General features: G+C 44.8%; 1 protein-coding gene across 5 annotated transcripts in view; it reads right to left on the reverse strand.

Annotated features, from left to right (window-relative positions):
- Positions 1 to 18369, reverse strand: part of FMNL3 (formin like 3) — a 61452-nt gene extending 43083 nt beyond the window's left edge. For 3 of the 5 annotated variants that reach the window (XM_012441265.3, XM_012441259.3, XM_012441258.3), the window contains exon 1: positions 17843 to 17968. In XM_012441265.3, coding sequence (XP_012296688.1) covers positions 17843 to 17968 — 126 coding nt within the window. Of the gene's footprint in view, positions 1 to 16463; positions 16686 to 17842; positions 17969 to 18325 lie in introns of those variants that run through there. The other 2 variants (XM_012441261.3, XM_012441262.3) reach the window with 2 other exon arrangements.
- Between the last annotated feature and the right edge of the window lie 261 nt (positions 18370 to 18630).

Genomic DNA, 18630 nt, shown 5'->3' on the forward strand with positions numbered 1-18630 from the left:
CGTGGTGGCTCATGCCTGTAATCTCAGTACTTTGGTAGGCTAAGGTGGGAGGATCACTTGAGCCCAGGAACTCAAGGCTGCAGTGAGCTATGGTCATATGACTGCACTCCAGCCTGGACCATAAAGAAAGATCCTATCTCAAAAATACAATTTTTTAAAAGGAAAGCAAGACAGATTTGGCAATGGAAAGAATTAGTTCAAAAAGTTGGTGACTAGAAATGGAAGCTTTTACATTTGTAGACTTCTGCAGTTCAAGGGCAACACATGGGATCATTTCCTATCCAGTTTCACTTAAATCAAATTATTCTGATTCTCTAACCTATGAGGACTGAGCATTTATTTCTCATATATTTCAATCATTCAACTTGTAATGAGCAAACACATAAATGGCCAGAGATCACTTACCAACTATTATCTATTCTCTGTTGAAACCCTGGGCAGGAAAGTCCCTTTTGTAACAATCAAGAAATGTTCAGGCTAGGCACAATGGCTCACATCTGTAATGCCAGCACTTTGAGAAGCTGAGGTGGCAGATATGGCTTGAGCCCAGGAGTTCAAGACCAGCCTGGGCAACATAGCAAGATCCCATCTCTACAAAAAAGTTAAGAAGTGCAACTGCAGTCCTAGCTACTAAGGAAACTGAAATGGAAGATAGCTTAAGCCTAGCAGTTGGAGGCTACAGTGAGCCATGATCACACTACTGCACTTGCTCTGGGTGACAGAGCAAGCCTGTTTCCAAAAATAAGAAATCTTCAGACAAAACTCAGTGTGTACTGGCCACCTGCCGTTATCCAAGCTCACATCTGTCTATAACTAAACTCCTCTATTCCAACAGCAGGGCTCCTAGCTGCCCTCATATAGCTGCTTCATTTCTTCTCCTTAATCCCCTCCTATACAGCTCTGGCCTGGAACAAACTCCTCTCTCCTTATCTAAACACCTGACTAAAGCCTATGTCCTCCTGAAAGCACTACCTAATTAGCACTCCTATACCACGCTGATCCTCCCCTGACTCTTCAGTCTTTCTGTGTTTATAGCTCTGTGGCACCCTATCACCTAATGATCTCACTTGGTCTTCATAAAAACATGTGATTGGGCAAGACAAACAGTACTCCCACAGTATAGATAAAATAACTACAGCACATAGAGTCTCACAGACAACCTAAGGACATGTACTTTTTTTAATTCTCTAGTTCAAAATACAGTTTTAATTATGTACACATTTTGTCTCTCCAACTTAGATAGAAAACATTATCTTCTACTTCTTTGGTATACCCCACAGCACCAGGGAAAGTGCTGTGTATACAGCAGGCATCTAAAACATATTTACTTAATAAATTATGAAAGACAGGAGGCTGAGGCAGGAGAACTGCTTGAACCCAGGAGGCGGAGGTTGCAGTAAGCCAAGATCGCGCCACTGCACTCCAGCCTGGGTGACAGATTGAGACTCCATCTCTAAATAAATAAATAAATAATGAAAGAAAAGAAAACAGAATGAACATTTAGACTAGACTCAAGACTTCCCAACCTAAAGCCTTCTTTGTTATACTCTCTCTTAACAACCTGTTCTTTGCCTTAATTAAATCTTTATTTAATATCTGTCTTTTCCCCTAAACTCTATGAAGGCAAAGAAATTCTTTGTTTGTTTTTTTTTACCACTATATACCATATAGTAGTATCAGGAGCACGCAGTAAGTTAAAAACAAAAAACAAAAAAAACTCAAATAGCAAATGTCCTAGTGAGACAGTTAAGATTCAAATCCAAATCTGGCTAACTCTAAAGCCCAAATCTTTCCACCACACCTCTTAGCAAAGGAGAATTGTTTTGGTAAACTTTCCCCTATGTTTTACCACAATCCACTCAATCCACTCCAAAGCAGTAATAAGAGCAAGGGGAGTCAACCCTGCTAAAAGGAAACTATAGTTAATAAAGTGGGGCTGGGTGCATTGCCTCACGCCTATAATCTCAGCACTCTGGGAGGCCAAAGCGGGAGTGCGAGACCAGCCTGGGCAACATGGCGAAACCCTGTCTCTACACAAAATACAAGAATTAGCCCGGTGTGGTGATGTACCTGTGGTCCCAGCTACCTGGGAGGCTGAGGTGGGAGGATCCCTTAAGCCCAGGAGGTTGAGGATACAGTGAGCTGAGATTGTGCCACTGCACTCCAGCCTGTGAGACAGTGAGACCCTGTCTAAACAAACAAACAAAAAAAGTGGGCTTTGGTATCAGGCTGCTAGGATTCAAATCCTAACTTTGCCACCTACTAGTGTGTGATCCTAGGTGAGCTATTTAACCTACCTGGACCTCAGTTTCCTCTTCTATAAAATGGAAACAATAATAACTACTTCAGAGACTTGTGATGATTAAATGAGATAATGTGTGTAAAGTGTTTTGCATAGTACTTGGTATACCATTATCACACAATAAATGTTAGCTATTAAAATTATTAGCTATCCTTAATCCTAGGAGGCAAGGATCTAGAGAAAATGATTGTCACGGTGGTCATAGCTGCTGAACTGACTTGACTTTGAAAGGATGAGGTGTAGCATAGCCTAGAGCTCAGGTTTATTCTCTTTGCTGACTTCACTGGCTATGGCTCTGCCAAGGTTGGAGGTGCAGCTTTCACTGGCCTGGAAATGAAAGAGGCTAAAAATACATAGCCTGCCTGTGTCCGGTGGACAAGGATCATGCCTACATTAAAGAATTTTAAATAAAGCTTCAGGGCAAAAGAGCATCTCTTAGGATTCTTTTCACCGTGGAAACAGTGCCAAGTTCAGCACAGGGCACAGGGCAGTGGCCAGTTGCTGACCCCACTGGTGCCCTTTCTCTCTCTTGCACTCTTCTTTTGGTTTAGCACAAAAAGTAAGAGAGGAGGTTTCTTTTTTTTGCATTAAAAGTTGGGTCTGGCCGGGTACAGTGACTCACACCTATAATCCAGCACTTTGGTAGGCCGAGTCAGGTGGATCACTTGAGGTCAGTAGTTTGAAAAGAGCCTGGCCAACATGGTGATCCCATCTCTGCTAAAAATACCAAAAATTAGCTGGGTGTGGTGGCGCACGCCTGTCCTAGCTACTCAGAAGGCTGAGGCAGGAGAATCGCTTGAACCTGGGACGTGGAGATTGCAGTGAGCCAAGATCGCAGCACTGCACTCCAGCCTGGGTGACAGAGCAAGACTCATCTCAAAAAAAAAAAAAAAAGTTGGGTCTGGCTGGGCACGGTGGTTCTTGCCTGTAATCCCAACACTTTCGGAGGCCAAGGCAGGCAGATTGTCTGAGCCCATGAGTTCAAGACCAGCCTGGGCAACATAGCAAGACCATGTCTCTTCAAAATATACAAAAATTAGCCCGGCATGGTGGTGCACACCTGTAGTCCCAGCTACTTAGGAGGATTGATTGGGCCTGGGAAGTTAAGACTGTGATCACACCACTGCACTCTGACCTAGGCAAAAGAGACCCTTTCTCCATAAAAAAACCTTCAGTCCCCCTCCCCATCCCATTTTCATTCCTCCTTTTCCCTTAAAGGAGGAATACACAAGTTGATAATGTAAAAGGAAAAAATTCAACCAGCTCAAAGCTTATAGAATAAAAAAATCAGTCACCATTCAGCCCTCAACCCCACTCAATTCCTTCCATAGGTTACCACAGTTAATAGGTTAGTGTTGATTTTTCTAGGCCTTTTTTCTATGTATTTATATACAACCACGTATGGTTTTTATAAAGCATTATATAGTCTTCTAATTGCCTTTTTAGATTATATTTACACATACATACATATCTTGGAGATTCCCATTAGCCACAGCCATTTATTGAGTGCCTACCCTGTGCCAGGTATCTGGCTGTATACAGTGATAAGCAAACACAATGTCCCCACCCTCACTTAGTCAATAATCTGGGAGATGGACAATAAACAAGTAATCAAATAATTGTAAAAGGGAAAAAGAACGAATACGATGCTAACTAAGACAAAGAATAGTAAGTGGGGAAGATCTGAAAGGTGGCATTTTAAAAAATTGAGACCTAAAGCATAAACTAGAACGAGTCATTTTAATATCCAGGCAAAGGGTATCCCAGGAGAGGAAACAGCTTGTGCAAAGATTCTAAGATAGAAAGGAGCTTGTCCTGAATGAAAGAGGGCTAATGTAGAATTTGGTGAACAGGAGGGCAAGGGAAGTTAAAAAGGTTAGCAGGTGCCAAATGATACAGTCTTAAGGGTCCATGTCAGGAGTTTGCTTTTTTCCTTTTAGTATAATACAAAGGGAAGCCATTAAAGGTTTTTAGGCAATAGAATGATGTTATTTAATTTATATTTTAAATTTGGGTGCTTTGTGGAGAATGAATTCAAAGATGGAGAGAGGGACAAGAGAATAAATTGGAAAGCCAGTTGGTTGGTTGCAATACAAGCAAGAGCTGATCTTGACTTAGACCAGGGCAGTAACAGTAGAGAGAAAGGGGACAGGCAGATTACATATACATATAGAGGGAGACTGTTTCTTTCTTTCTTTTTTTTTTGATAGTCTCGTTCTGTCACCCAGGCTGGAGTACAGTGGTGCTATCTTGGCTCACTGCAGCCTCCACCTCCCAGGTTCAAGCAATTGTCGTGGGCTGAGGCCTCCCCAGTAGCTGGGACTACAGGCGTGTACCACTATGCCTGGCTAATTTTTTTAGTAGAAACAGAGTTTCATCATGTTGGCCAAGCTGATCTTAAACTCCTGGGCTCAAGTAATCCACCCACGTCAGCCTCCCAATCTTGTTTTTTTTTCAAAGACAGGGTCTCACTCAGATGCCTAGATTGGAGTTCAGTGACACAATCATGGCTTACTGCAACCTCAAACTCTTGGGCTCAGGCAATCCTCAGGGACTAGACTATAGGCACATGCCACCACACCCAGCTAATTTTTATTTTTTGTAGAGCTAGGGTCTCACTATGTTGCCCAGTCTAGTCTCGAACTCCTGGCCTCAAGTGATCCTCCAGCCTCGTCCTCCCAAAGTGCTGGAATTACAGGTGTGAACCACTAGGCCTGGCCTAGTTTTGGAGATGAAATAAGCAAGACTTACTCATACATTGGGTATGGAGAAAGGAAAAGAAAAAATTAAAAATAACTCCCAAGATTTTTCCTGAGTAGGTGAATGGAAGAACAATAAATTTAAGCAAGAAATGGACAATCAGGCTCTTCCCACTTCCTTTTTTAACGTTAAGCAATGTAGCCCCCAGTAGTCCTTACACGCACCTTTCATCACGTGTGTAAACTGTTTGCCAGAATGGTTTCCTAAAAGTGAGGTGGGGGAGTTAAAGGACATGCACATTTTAGATAGATAGACCCTGTAAGATGTCTTCTAAAATGTCTATACTGAATTACTCTGCCATTAATATTGACCATGGACATTATTGGTCTTCAAAATTTCACCCAGATGATTAGTACAGCAAGTTTATCCTCTAAAATTTCATCTCCTTGGTTTCTAGTGAGGTTAAAATATTTTTTCTTTTCTTTAACTTTTATTTTATTTTTTTGATACAGGATCTCGGAATCTCATTTCTTCACCCAGGCTGGAGTGCAATGGCGCAATCTCAGCTCACTGCAACCTCTGCCTCCTGGGTTCAAGCAATTCTCCTGCCTCAGCCTCCTGAGTAGCTGGGACTACAGAAGCGTACCACCACGCCCGGCTAATTTTTTGTATTTTTAGTAGAGACGGGGTTTCACTGTGTTAGCCAGGATGGTCTCAATCTCCTGACCTTGTGATCTGCCAGCCTTGGCCTCCCAAAGTGCTGGGATTACAGGCGTAAGCCATGGTGCCCGGCCTTCTTTAACTTTCAATTACATAAATAATATATAAATGAATTCTTCTTGTAAAAAAAAAAAGTAAACATTATAGCTAGGCATGGTGGTGCACTCCTGTAGTCCCAGCTACTCCAAAGGCTGAGGTGGGAGGGCCCAAGAGTTTGAGTCTAGCTTGGGGAACATAACAAAACATTGTCTCTAAAAAATATGTAAATAAAAATTTCAGATGTAAACATTATAGATAAACTATACTTCTTTTGAATCTGTTCTTCCCATCATGGTCCCTCCCCCACCTCCAAATCCCAGAGGTAACTAGTGTTACCGGTTTTATCTGTACCCTTACAGATACTTTTTTATGAATTTAAAATCTACATCTAAAAAATAAGATTGGCCAGGAGTGGTGGCTCATGCCTGTAATCCCAGCACTTTGGGAGGCTGAGGCAGGCGGATCACCTGAGGTAAGGAGTTCGAGACCAGCCTGGCCAACATGGAGAAACCCTGTCTCTAAAAAAAAACAAAAATAAAAAATAGCTAGGCACGGTGGCGCGTGCCTGTAGTCCCAGCTACTCAGGAGGCTGAGGTGGGAGGATCGCTTGAGCCCAGGAGTTCTGGGCTGTAGTGCACTATGCTGATCAGATGTCTGCACTAAGTTCGGCATCAGTATGGTGACCTCCCGGGAGCGGGAGACGACCAGGTTGCCTAAGGAGGGGTGAACCGGCCCAGGCTGGAAACGGAGCAGGTCAAAACTCCCATACTGATCAGTAGTGGGATCACGCCTGTGCATAGCCATTGCACTCCAGCCTGGGCAACATAGCGAGACTCTGTCTCTAAAAAAATAAAATGAAATTAAAAATTAAAAATAAATTTAAAATAAAAAAATAAAAGATTAAGCATCTTTCAGAAGTAGTTTTTCCGCCAGTCCTTTTAGCATGAATAAAAAAATCTAACCAAAAATATTTGCTTAAGGCCTCTCTAAGTAAGTGACATTTAAGCTGAGACCTTCCCTACTTAGTAACCCCTGAGCCCTAGCTTCACATTGCCTGTGAAAAAAACGCTGCAGTGAAATACTGCCTCATAGAGTTGTTGTCAAGTTAAATGAAATAACATACAGCATACATTCAACAAATGTTAACTGTCTTTCCTTAACCTCTACAAGTTAAATCCAGGCATTCGGTGAGGACCAGACACTGAGCCATTCCTGAAAGGATGAGATGAGGGACTCTACCCAGAAAGGTGCTGTCTTGAAAAAGATTTTTTTCATAAGGCCTCCAAAAGATGTGAATTTTCCTACAAAAATTCTGGTATGAAGTATCTGATCAGTCAAAAAGCCACAGGTCATTTTTTTTGTAAAGCAGAGGAGAGGAGTTAAGCATTGCTAGAGAAACAAATGTTCTGCTCATCACCCAGGCACACGCTGGGAAGCCCACTACCCAGATATTCTCTGAGGACCGCAGGCCTGCAGGAAAGAGTTGCTGCTATAGGCAGGTAGTACATCCAAACACAGGATATTACCTAACCTTTGGCCATCACTGCAAGAGGCCACTGGGTTCCTGGGATTTTTCAAAGTATAGTTGTCTCTTGGTATACGAAGGGGATTGCTTCCAGGACCTCTCCAGAATACCAAAATCCCCAGATGCTCAAGTCTCTGATATAAAATTGTGTAGTGACTGCATACAATCTACACACATCCTCCTATATACTTTAAATCACCTCGAAACTATTTATAATATCTAATACAATTAAGTGCTATGTAAATACAGTTTTCCCTCAGTATATGTGGGGAATTGGTTCCAGGACCAGACCAAATGGCTCCAAGCCTGGTCCTGGAACCAAAATCTGAGCATACTGAAATTCTACAGGTCCCGTAGAAACCATGTGTATGAAAAAGTCTGCACTCCTTATAGAGTTTTCAATTCTTACTACTCGATTCTCGTTTGATTGAAAAACCTGCCGGTTAAGCACACCCACACAATTCAAGGCCTTGTTGTTTAAGGCTCACCTACAGCTGTTATATTGTTTTGTTTACAGAATAATGACAAGAAAATAAGTCTACAGGATCAGTACATACACAATATTTTCAACTACTTTCTCTCTGAAGTTGGTTGAATAAACAGATGCAGAACCCACAGATAAGGAGGGCCAGCTGTACAACCTGTTATCTCCAGCTGGATGTTCCCAACGGTTGAGGGCTAGTTCAAAGGGGTAGACCCCACCATAAAGGACGCTTAAACAGAGTTAAACTGTCCAAGGGCCTGAATATCTCCCTCTGAATGGGAATCACCCAAGTTTCAACAAGCTCTCTTTGTTGGAACCACCAACAGCAGCATTATTTTATCTCAACTAATAACCAGGGCTCCTTCTTACCAAGTATCAAGAGTTATCAAAAGTACTAACTGTATCAAGGAGTTTCTGCAGTAGAGTTTCCTCACCCAGCTATCACTTCCCATTCCCCCAGGCTGGCAGCCAGGGCTTCCTTAGCAAATCCAAAAATAGGCTTTAAAACCCCCAAAGTACTACATGTATGCACACATACATCTATGGGGGAGGGGGAGAAATAAGGACCACAGGTTTAACTGGATTTTCAAAGGAATCTGCTACTCACAAGATTCAGAACTACTGTTGAGAGATCTCTGTCATATTCCCAACTTACAAAAACTTTTACCCTGGCTTGAGTAACTGACAAGGGGGTGAGTGTGGTATGTACACCCCAAACTGCCTCTTGATGAGTTTTAGGGTAGAGTCCACAGTACAGAAGGAATCAGGTATTGACAGGTAGAGGTAATAAAAAGAGCTCCACCTCTTTCCTAAAGGTGTGCTAGTTAATGGGAAAACAAGAAAGCACCACATACCATGCCATGGCTCTGCCTTCCCTTTTACTGTTCTTGAAGCTTCATCCTCAACTGGGACATACGACAAAGGAGGTACAGTTAAGTGGAAGGCAAATCTCAGCAGGAGTGCCAACCACATTTTGGGCAGAATCCTTCTTCATTGTTTGAGACTGACCCAAACACAGACGGATGTTTAACAGACTTGCCCTTCAGGTAGTAAGCCTAGTCAGTATGATAATCAAAATATCCTCAAGTGCTTCCAAAAACTCTCTCCTGGGACAATACCTCCCCCTCAGTTGAAAGCTACTTTAACTTATGGAAAGAGAGGAGGTGAAATAGGTAATGTATATACTATAAATATTTATTTTTCGCACTTTTATAAATTACAAAGTATTTTCACTGTGTTGTCTCCTGTAAGCATCCTCAAAAACTTGTAGGGTAGGTATTATCCTCATACTAGTCATAAAGGATGAAATTGACTTAGAAAAGCTACAGGGTTTGCCTAAGGTCATGCAGCTGAAAAAAAAGCTATAAAGCTAGATCAGAACCTAAGCCTTCTGATTCCAAAACCAATGGTCTACTACTTCCTCCCAGAACAAAAATTTTTTTTGTTTCATGGGAACACTAGGAGGACCTATTGACTGGCTCCCTAGCTTCTGTGTAAAAAAAGCAGAAACTCTGGTCTAAGCTGTAGGTAGTTCTTAAAACCAAATATCCATTTCCTAAAGTACCCAACCACCAGGCTCATGCCAGCTTTCTTAGAGAGGCACTGAACAATTAAAAGAGGACTATGATATTCTACATTCTGAATTGGGAGAAAGAAAGTACGTATCTTCCCTATTAGTGTGTGTAAGGGACCCAGAGATCACCAGCCCCAATTCCAGCTTTGGCCATAACTCTGGGTGAGGTGGAAAGGGCTAAAAGAGATGGAGGCAGAGGATGAAGATAACAATTAAGCCATCACTAATATACAAGAGCAGAAACCTGTCCTCTACTGACAAAATCTGCCATGTAAATAATTTTGCTAGCCCCTCGTGGTTCTGAACATTGTTGAGAACACCTTTCAAGGACCTCAAAGTACTTTATAAACTAAGAAAAGTATGCATAATAGTAAACCTGAAGGAGGGAAGATACTGCTCCCCCACCCCTCAAAAAACCCTATATATGTCCTCCCCGACCCAACACACAAACTTCAACCACATTGTTGTGAGGTGATGGAAGACAGAAAGGGTAAGAGAACCTAGAAAGAAGATTCTAAAAGAGAAAAGAGAAGTAGAGAGGAAAGTGGGAGGTAACGACAACAAGAGTATCTCCAGGACATAGAGGGAGCCTGACACTTCTATACCTTTACTGGGGGACTGACTCACTCTCCCATGTGGAAGGAAAACAAGATACAAAGTCATAACTTTGCCCAGAGGGGCAAAAGAGACAGACTGGAAATGGGATTGCAGGAATTCTAGCTGCCTGGCTCAGTTATATTCTGAAATCCATTTCTCTTCTTCATGAATGACAACCTTAAATCCCTGAAATTCTCACCTGCTGCTATTCAGAAGTACCCAGCGAGAAGCAGGAGAAGGGGAGGCTGTGTGCTGACAGCACCCTTCCCGCTCCTCTATCTTCAAATAAAAAAGTCTTCCCCCTTCTTTAAAGTCATTTCCGAACTGGGATGAACCCCCAGCCTTTCCCTGGTACTGCTACAGCTCAGCTCAGACATGGGAGAAATGTTCCCCTAGAATGGAAGTGACTGGTCTGGCAAACCAGATGACACGCTGACTTCAGGCAGCCAGCAGGGCTGTCCTATGGGCTTACTACAGTCACTTCTAGGGCACATACTTTGGTGTTGACCACAGAACCAGGACCCCAGCTGTGTCCAACCTTCCCAAGCAACCTCTGGGGCAGGGGAGGATCTGTGGTCTCATTTCCTCTCCACTTTGGCTTCTTTTTTCACTTCACTGAAGATTAGTTATTTCCACCAAGACCAGTTCCTGTTCTCACCAGCTGTAGCAGTTGTTTCCCCATAGACAGAATTAGGAAGCACTAGTGTGGCTGCCACCTGGACTGTCCCAGCTGCAGAACACAGACCCAGTAAGTCCTGAGAAAGGGCTTTTTCATCACAGGTAAAGTAGCAGGAAGAAAATAAGGGGGAGGAAGCAATTCCAAGAACTCCACAGTGGATACACTGGTGTCCAATTTATTATTTTAACCATACATAATAGTTATATATGCTTTCATATGTGAAAAATATTGTATAATGAAAAAGTGTAGGAAATGTATACATTTATTACATAGACATATGTATATAATAAATCCCCAACAGAGAGCAAAGGACGCAAATAAAAGATGGCCAAAACACCTATAATGAAATGTTCAGAGAAATGCAAAGTAAAACAAGATACCACGTCTAATTAATGAAACTGGCAAAGGCTTTAAAACGTTAATCCACTCAGTAATGGTTAGCTTACAGAGAAAAGGAGAGACATATATACTATGAGTGTAAAAGGTAACTGATAAAACTTTTTTTAGAAGATATATATCTCAAAGGCCTTTAAAAAGAATATACCCTTTGGCCCAATAATTCCACTTCTAGCAATTTATCCTAAGGAAATAATCAGAGATGGACACAAATATTTATGCACAGGATGTTCAACACAATGTTATTTTTAACAGTAAAAAAAGATTTTAAAAGGGCAAGATAGGTCAGGCGCAGTAGCTCATGGCTGTAATCCCAGAACATTGGAAGGCCGAGGTGGGCAGATCACCTGAGGTCAGGAGTTCAAGACCAGCCTGACCAACATGGCAAAACCGCATCTCTACTAAAAATACAAAAATTAGCCAGGCATGGTGGTGCGTGCCCATAATCCCAGCCACTCAGGAGGCTGAGGCAGGAGAACTGCTCGAACCTGTGAGGCAGAGGTTACAGTGAGCCGAGATGGCACCACTGCACTCCAGCCTGGGCGACAGAATAAGACTCCATCTTAAAAAAAAAAAAAAAAAAAAAGCAAGGTAAGGCAGTGATAAAATATTACAGAGTACCAGGCAGTAATAAAATCATGATACTGGGCCTGGCACCGTGGCTCACGCCTGTAATCCCAGCATTTTGGGAAGCCGAGGCAGTGGATCATCTAAGGTCAGGAGTTTGAGACCAGCCTGGCTAACATGGTGAAACCCCATCTCTACTAAAAATACAAAAAATCAGCCAGGAGTGGTAGTGGGTGCCTGTAATCCCAGCTACTTGGGAGGCTGAGGCAGGAAAACTACTTGAACCCGGGAGGTGGAGGCTACAGTGAGCTGAGATTCCGCCACTGCACTCCAGCCTGGGCAACAGAGTGAGACTGTCTCCAAAAAAGAAATCATGATACTGAAGAATATATAAGCAAGTGAGAAAATGCTTATAATAGTAAATGAAAAATCAGTTTACAAAACAATATACACAGTATGATCCCAATTGTTAAAAAACATATATATATACATGTACATCAAAGTGTTAATAGTAGATGGTGGGATTACAGGTTTTATTATCTTCTTTATACTTTTCAGTAAGTTCCAAATTTACCTAATAAACATGTATTATTTTCATAATCAGGAGAAAAGAAGCTATTCTAAATCCTCTTTCCTCCCTTTAAAGACACTTGCATACATTATTCCTTCTTTTAAAAACCATTTGAAATAAAAACGGTTTTTATCCTACAATCTAGCAAGTTCAATTTTGAGTTTCTATCCTAAGGAAAACTCTAAATATCGAAAAGACTTTGTACACCAAGATGTTCATCACAGCATTGTTTATGATGGCAAACAGAAGCAAAAAACCTAAATGTCTCAGAAAAGATGTATGAGTAAGCAAACAAAGGCACATTCACTTGACGGACCATCACATAAGGATTTAAATGTTTACAGGCCAGGCTCGTTAGCTCTCGCCTACAATCCCAGCTCTTTGGGAGGCAGAAGTAGGCAGATCACTTGAGACCAGGGGTTCGAGACCAGCCTGGCCCACACGGTGAAACCCTGTCTCTACTAAAAATACAAAAATTAGCCAGGTGTGGTGGCACGCACCTGTAATCCCAGCTACTTGGGAGGCTGAGGCAGGAGGTTCGCTTGAACCCAGGAAACAGAGGTTGCAGAGACTGCACCACTGCCCTCTAGTCTGGGTGACAGAGTGAGCCTGTCTCAAAAAAAAAAAAAAAAATTACAATTCCCAGCCTGGGAAAACTAATGAAATAACAAAAGCAAAGAAAAAAAGAACTGGATAAAAAACCATATATACATACAGGCAGGGCATGGTGGCTCATGCCTATAATCCCAATACTTTGGGTGACTGAGATGGGAGAATCACTTTAGCCTAGGAGTTTGAAACCAATGTGAGCAACAAAGTGAGACCCCTATCTCTACAAAAAATGAAAAAATTAGCCAGGCATGGTGGCGCATGCCTGAGGTCTAGCTACTCAGGAGGCTGAGGCAGGAGGATCACTCAAGCCTGGGAATTCAAGGCTGCAGTGAGGTACAGTGAGCCGTGATCATGCCACTGCACTCCATCATGGGTGACAGAGCAAGACCCTGTCTTAAATAAATAAACCAAATATCAAAACATTGTATAAAACTCTATGCAGAGGAAGAAAAAGGTTTTAAAACACATCAGCTGCATTTGGTAAAGGAACTAGAGAAAATATTTGCATTTGGTAAAAAACTAGAAAAAATATGGATGTTTTTCTTTAACCTAAATCTTTAATATTTTCTTCTTTCTGAATTGTCTCATATGCTTTCTTAGAGAATAAAGTATTGCTTTAAGAGGAAAAAAAAAAAACTGAATCTCCCTCTGAGCAATGAAAACATTCCCAAATGACAACAGTCCACTCCATCAGTCCCTTCCCCACACACAGGCTTCCCCCAGACTAAGGCAGGGTCACATCAGAAGGTCAAGGGAATAAGACTCCCCTCTGTGGCCTAGGGTCTTCTCTGTGGAGTCCCTGAACAAGAAGAAGGCTCCTCTGACCAGCTGCTGTCAAAGGCCCTTTCCCTGCCCCCTCCCAAGTTCTATTCCAGCCTGAACTAATTCACCACAATCCCGAGGGCTGGGAAAAAAATTTCCACCATGGCGATTTGGAACCTGATATTTAGCCCAAGTTTTTCCCAGACCCTTCTGTGTCAAAGGAGGCCCCTCAAAGCTTCTTAGATAACTAGCAGGCCAGCTTAGCTCCTACATCAATGCTACACTTACAGAAAAACTCCCAAGTTGTCAGTCATCACCAGGGAAATGTGAGAGAAGGAACTGCAGCAGGGATAGCCTCTGTCACAAAACCCTACCCTCATGCCCTGAAAGTCTCCTCCTGGAGGATATGCAGGGCTTTTTCTGGCACTGGATCTTTTATACTCCATTTCAAGTCTGTAGTAAATCAACGAAGAAAAAAATCAGAGTGCAATCACAACAAAGACAGAGAGCTATCCTTTCAAAGACCTTAGAGTCATCTGCCTCTCCTCTCCAGTGAAAGTCCAATACTAGCTTCTGAGCAACTGAGTTTGGGTAGTAATCTAGTGTGGACCAAAACACACACTGGGACTGTATCAGACCAGAGACTGGCTCTCATTCTGGTATTCATAAAGAGGAGTTCCATTAATTGCCCCAACCCAAACTTCTCAATACTCAACAGAATGGGAACTGCTGCTCAGATAAGGGATAAGGAAGGATGCCAAGAAGCAAAGCAACACAGCAGCCCCACAACGTTTTTCACATCAAGGCATATCTAGAAAATAATACTGTTTGTACAGTACATGGATTAGAAGCTGATCCCATCCAGAGGGTACTGACTGGGAACTTTACCCGCCCCTAGGAATAAGGGGAAATCAGTATCAAAGCACACCTGTAACCCATCTGCAGCATACCAGTAGGAAAGCCCTGAATTAAGACATTGGGTGGGGTTAGGATTCTTGGAATCAATGAATCTTCTCATAGCCCTTATCTCAGGCTCTTCAACTTTGGCTGACAGGCTATGGGTCAGATCATGTGTCTGGAACAGAAAGCTGGGAGCCTGTGGTCTTGACTCAGCGCTGATACAACTTCCCCAGCGAGGATACTCTTCAGGGGGTTTTCTAAAGATACACTGGAGCTGAGGAAGCCCTCCAGCTAACAGCAGCAGCCATATTCTGAGACTGGGTATGCACAACAGGGTAATTGGTTTTATCAGATTTCTAAACTTTAAAACCCATTTTTGGGAACACAAGTGATCTCAGATGTGACTCACTGCTGAGAGATACAAACTTAAAAGCTACCATTTACTAAACATATAATAGATGCCAGACTTTGCTAAATATTTGACTTCCAATTTCATTAAATTCACACAACAACCTCATGTGGCAAATGCTATTATTATCCCCATATATAAGAGGAGACTGGGACTCAGATTAAGTAGCTTGCTTGAAGTCAAACACTCTTCTAACTGAAGACTGTGGATGAAACAGTATTTGAACCCACTCTGACTTGAAAGTCCATATGCTAACCAGGACACCACTATGTCACCTCAACAAACCTCTCAAATAGCTTTTTCAAAAACCAAACCAATTAGAATGAAGCCGACAATCTGGGAAAGAAAAAGGTGAAAAAGGAACAGTTTATCTGACTGTCTCATGCCATCAATAAAAAGAAGCTAATCTGGCCACGCACGGTGGTTCATGCCTGTAATACTAGCACCTGAGGTCAGGAGTTCGAGACCAGCCTGGGCAACATGGCGAAACCACATCTCTATTAAAAACACAAAAATTAGCCAGGCGTGGTGGCATACACCTGTGATCCCAGCTACTCGGAAGGCTGAAGCAGGAGAATTGCTTGAACCCAGGTTGCAGTGAGCCGAGATCGTGCCACTGCACTCCAGCCTGGGCAACAGAGCAAGACTCCACCTCAAAAAAAGAAAGGAAAGAAAGAAAGAGAAAGCTAGTCTATATTGAGTACTTACTGCGTGCCAAACACCTTATATACAGGGGCTTACCTAATTCTCACAATCCTACCAAAACAGGAATTATCACCTCCATTTTACAGATGAGGAAGAAGTCCTAAGCTCAGAGAAGTTAAGATACTTGCTAAGCCAGAGTCCTTGTTTTTTTCTACTACACTATGCGTCTCCTGACTGTTCAGGAAATACACCTGAGCCTGTACCTGGGTCAAACATCTAACTCACAGTCATGTTCTCAAAACATGGTATAAAGGGTACCTTTCAGAACAGCAGGCACACGGGACACTTAAGAGCCCCCAGAGAAGAACTCAAATTCCCAAGAAGGAATGATTTTCCTGTGTTGCAAAATTGAGGTGAAATCCCCTCGTCTCCTGAGACAACTAGCCCCCGCCTGCCCTGTTCCAACCCTTCATCAGCAGCAGCTCAGGCACACAGAAACAAGACCAAAACAAAAGACATGAGGAAACAAATCAAAATTTTACACAGAAAGGAAGGCATGCAAGTGGGTGGTCCAGTCCCCCGTTTGACCTGGGTTCTCCCAGTGCTCCTGTGTCCTGGTTAATTAGGACACCAAATGCATTTTGTGAATAACAAGTCATTAATTTGCTAACTAAACCAACTGGTCAACCAAGGGTCAATGAGAACATGATGGACTCTGGTTCTGAGTTCTCACAAAAAATGGCCGGGCAGCTCCTATCTAAGGCAGCCTCCCATCCAATCCACCTCACCCCATCCCTTTCTCCCCAATTTCTATAGCTAACTCCTGTCAGCTTGCTGGGGGTTTTCACAACCCCACCAGAGTGCAGATCCCCTCCCACTCTTTTCCCCAACAGTTGGGCTCTTGTTCTCAAGGGCGCTAAGTCCCAGTCTCTCTTCCTCAGCCTGTGAGATGGTCACAGCACATTAGTAATCACTGACTCACCCGATCCCCCTGAGGAGGCTGGGGGAAATGCAGAGGGCCACAGGATGTGTAGCCCACATCCCTTCGGCCCTTCAGCAGGCAGAGAGGTGCCAGAGACACCACTTCCCCTTGGAACACTGTGGACCCTCTCTGAGCCAGCTCTGGTGCCAGTGGGCTGATGTCAGGCTCTCTACCATCGGAGAAGCCAAGATCTCTAGACAGCTCCACTGTTGCCAACAGATCTAATCTCCTTATTCCAAGGCAGATGAAATCCAATAAGGCTGCTAAGTCCACAACTTACCCCTCCTCTTGGGCAGAGGCAAAGGCAGAGTCGAGCCCTCAGGCCATACCAACAATAACGCTAGAATTATTACTGCTTCTTAGATAATTCTTTGGGGAACTGAGAATTATTTTCCCGAGTTTCTCAAAGATTAACCCCCGGTTTACCAATGTTTTCGCTCTGCAAAACATTTTCAGCTCCAACATATTCTCTGGTTCCTTCCCAGTGATACTAGCTCAGAACCTCTCGCTTCACAGAGCCACTGACATCAACGTTCAATTCTCACACCAAAGAAGAATCCCAAAGTCAGCTGTAAAAACCCATTTATGCAGACCATTTTGAAACCTACAGAAAGACTAAAAAGCACGGGCTAAAAAACACAAACCAGTCACTAAGGCTTAACATGAAAAGTGGGGGAGGAGGTGGGATGGTTTGTGTATTGTTTCACTTGGAAAAATACCCCGGTGAAATGGTTCATCCACATGTTCAGCCTTTTAGGCAAATCCACTATAACTTAGCAGGATGCCTGCAGGCCGTTCTGAAAATAAGCAGAATGGCATCACTCCTTATTCCACCCCCTTCAGGAGCTGCCAGCCCCCTCCCCATCTCCCTCTCCCCGCAAACATCTGGTATGGGCTGGGAGTGGGACCCACTCCCTAGGAAGCCTCCATGTTCGCAGGAGAGGTGGGGTCCCCACTAAGGGAAGCCTGCTGAGGAGCGAGCCGGCGGCGCTTCTGAATTCCTCCCACCCCGCAAGAGGCTCCGGGCTAAGAACGCTAGGGACTGGGGAGTCTGGCGAGGAATAGGGGAGACGGGAGAAGGGCCGCAGAAGTGGGAAGAAGGAGGAGGCAAAAGCCTGGTTCCCGGGATGGTCCCGGGCGGGGGAGATCTCCTCCTCCTAAGCGTCCAGGGGTGGAGGCGTCGGTCCCGAGATCCCCGACGGGGCTGTCCCGGCCGGCCAGCGGCTGCTCAGAGGTTCCTGGGAAGACACTGGAGGCCGGGATCCGTCTGGGACCCCGACTGAAGGGGTGGGCGGGACGGGGGGCCAGCACAAAGTCCCAGCCGGGGCGTCGGACATGAGGGGCGGTAGGCGGGGGAAGGGGCTGGGCTCAATTCTCACCAGCACCAGGGCGAACCTTTCCTCCAGCTCACAGGGCTCAGGCATCGGCATCTTGCCGGGCGGCAGCAGCAGCGGGACAGAGGGCGGCTCTCCCGGGCTCCCCTCGGCGCTCTCCAGGTTGCCCATTGCGGCGGGGCCCCCTTAGGGGCCTCAGCCCCCCACCTCCACGCACCGGAGCCTTAGGCTTCGCGGCTCCGACCAGGCTCCTCCCTCAGCGCCGGCTCCCCGAGTCCCGGACTCCTCGGCCCCGTAGGGGGCTCCCTGGAGTCCCGCCGGGGGCGGCGCGCGGCGAGGGCGGAGGCAGCGCCGGGGACAGGAGCACCGAAGCGAGGGGGACAGAGGCGGCCGGCTCTCGCTTACACCCGCCGCCTCGCCTCGCTAGGCGCACCGCCCGGGCGCTGCCCCTCCCCGCCCCCCGCACTCTTTCCCTTCCCCCCCTACCTCGCTTCCTCCCACCCACTCCCGGCTGCAACTCGGGCTTACCCCGCGAGCGCCGACTGCAGCCCGCGCACCGCGCGCCCCATTCATGCAGGCCCCGCCTCCCGCCCAGAGGCCTCCTGGGCGGCCCGGCCCGCCCCGCCTGCGCCCGATTGATGACCGCGCCTGCCAATCACAGCTCCTGCCGCCCTTGACGGCCTCGTGCTGGGCGCCGAGCGCACCCTGGCGGCTCCAGCGGGCATCAAATCACCGCGGTTTCCAGAGGTCGGGAGGCACTGGCCTGGACACCCCGGGAATGGATCTTACCCTTTTTCACAAAGAATTCATGATGTCTACAAGTAAGTAAAATA

This window comes from Aotus nancymaae, unplaced genomic scaffold (genome assembly GCF_030222135.1).
Source record: "Aotus nancymaae isolate 86718 unplaced genomic scaffold, 86718_ANA_hifiasm-v0.15.2.pri h1tg000016l, whole genome shotgun sequence".
Classification (NCBI taxonomy): domain Eukaryota; kingdom Metazoa; phylum Chordata; class Mammalia; order Primates; family Aotidae; genus Aotus; species Aotus nancymaae.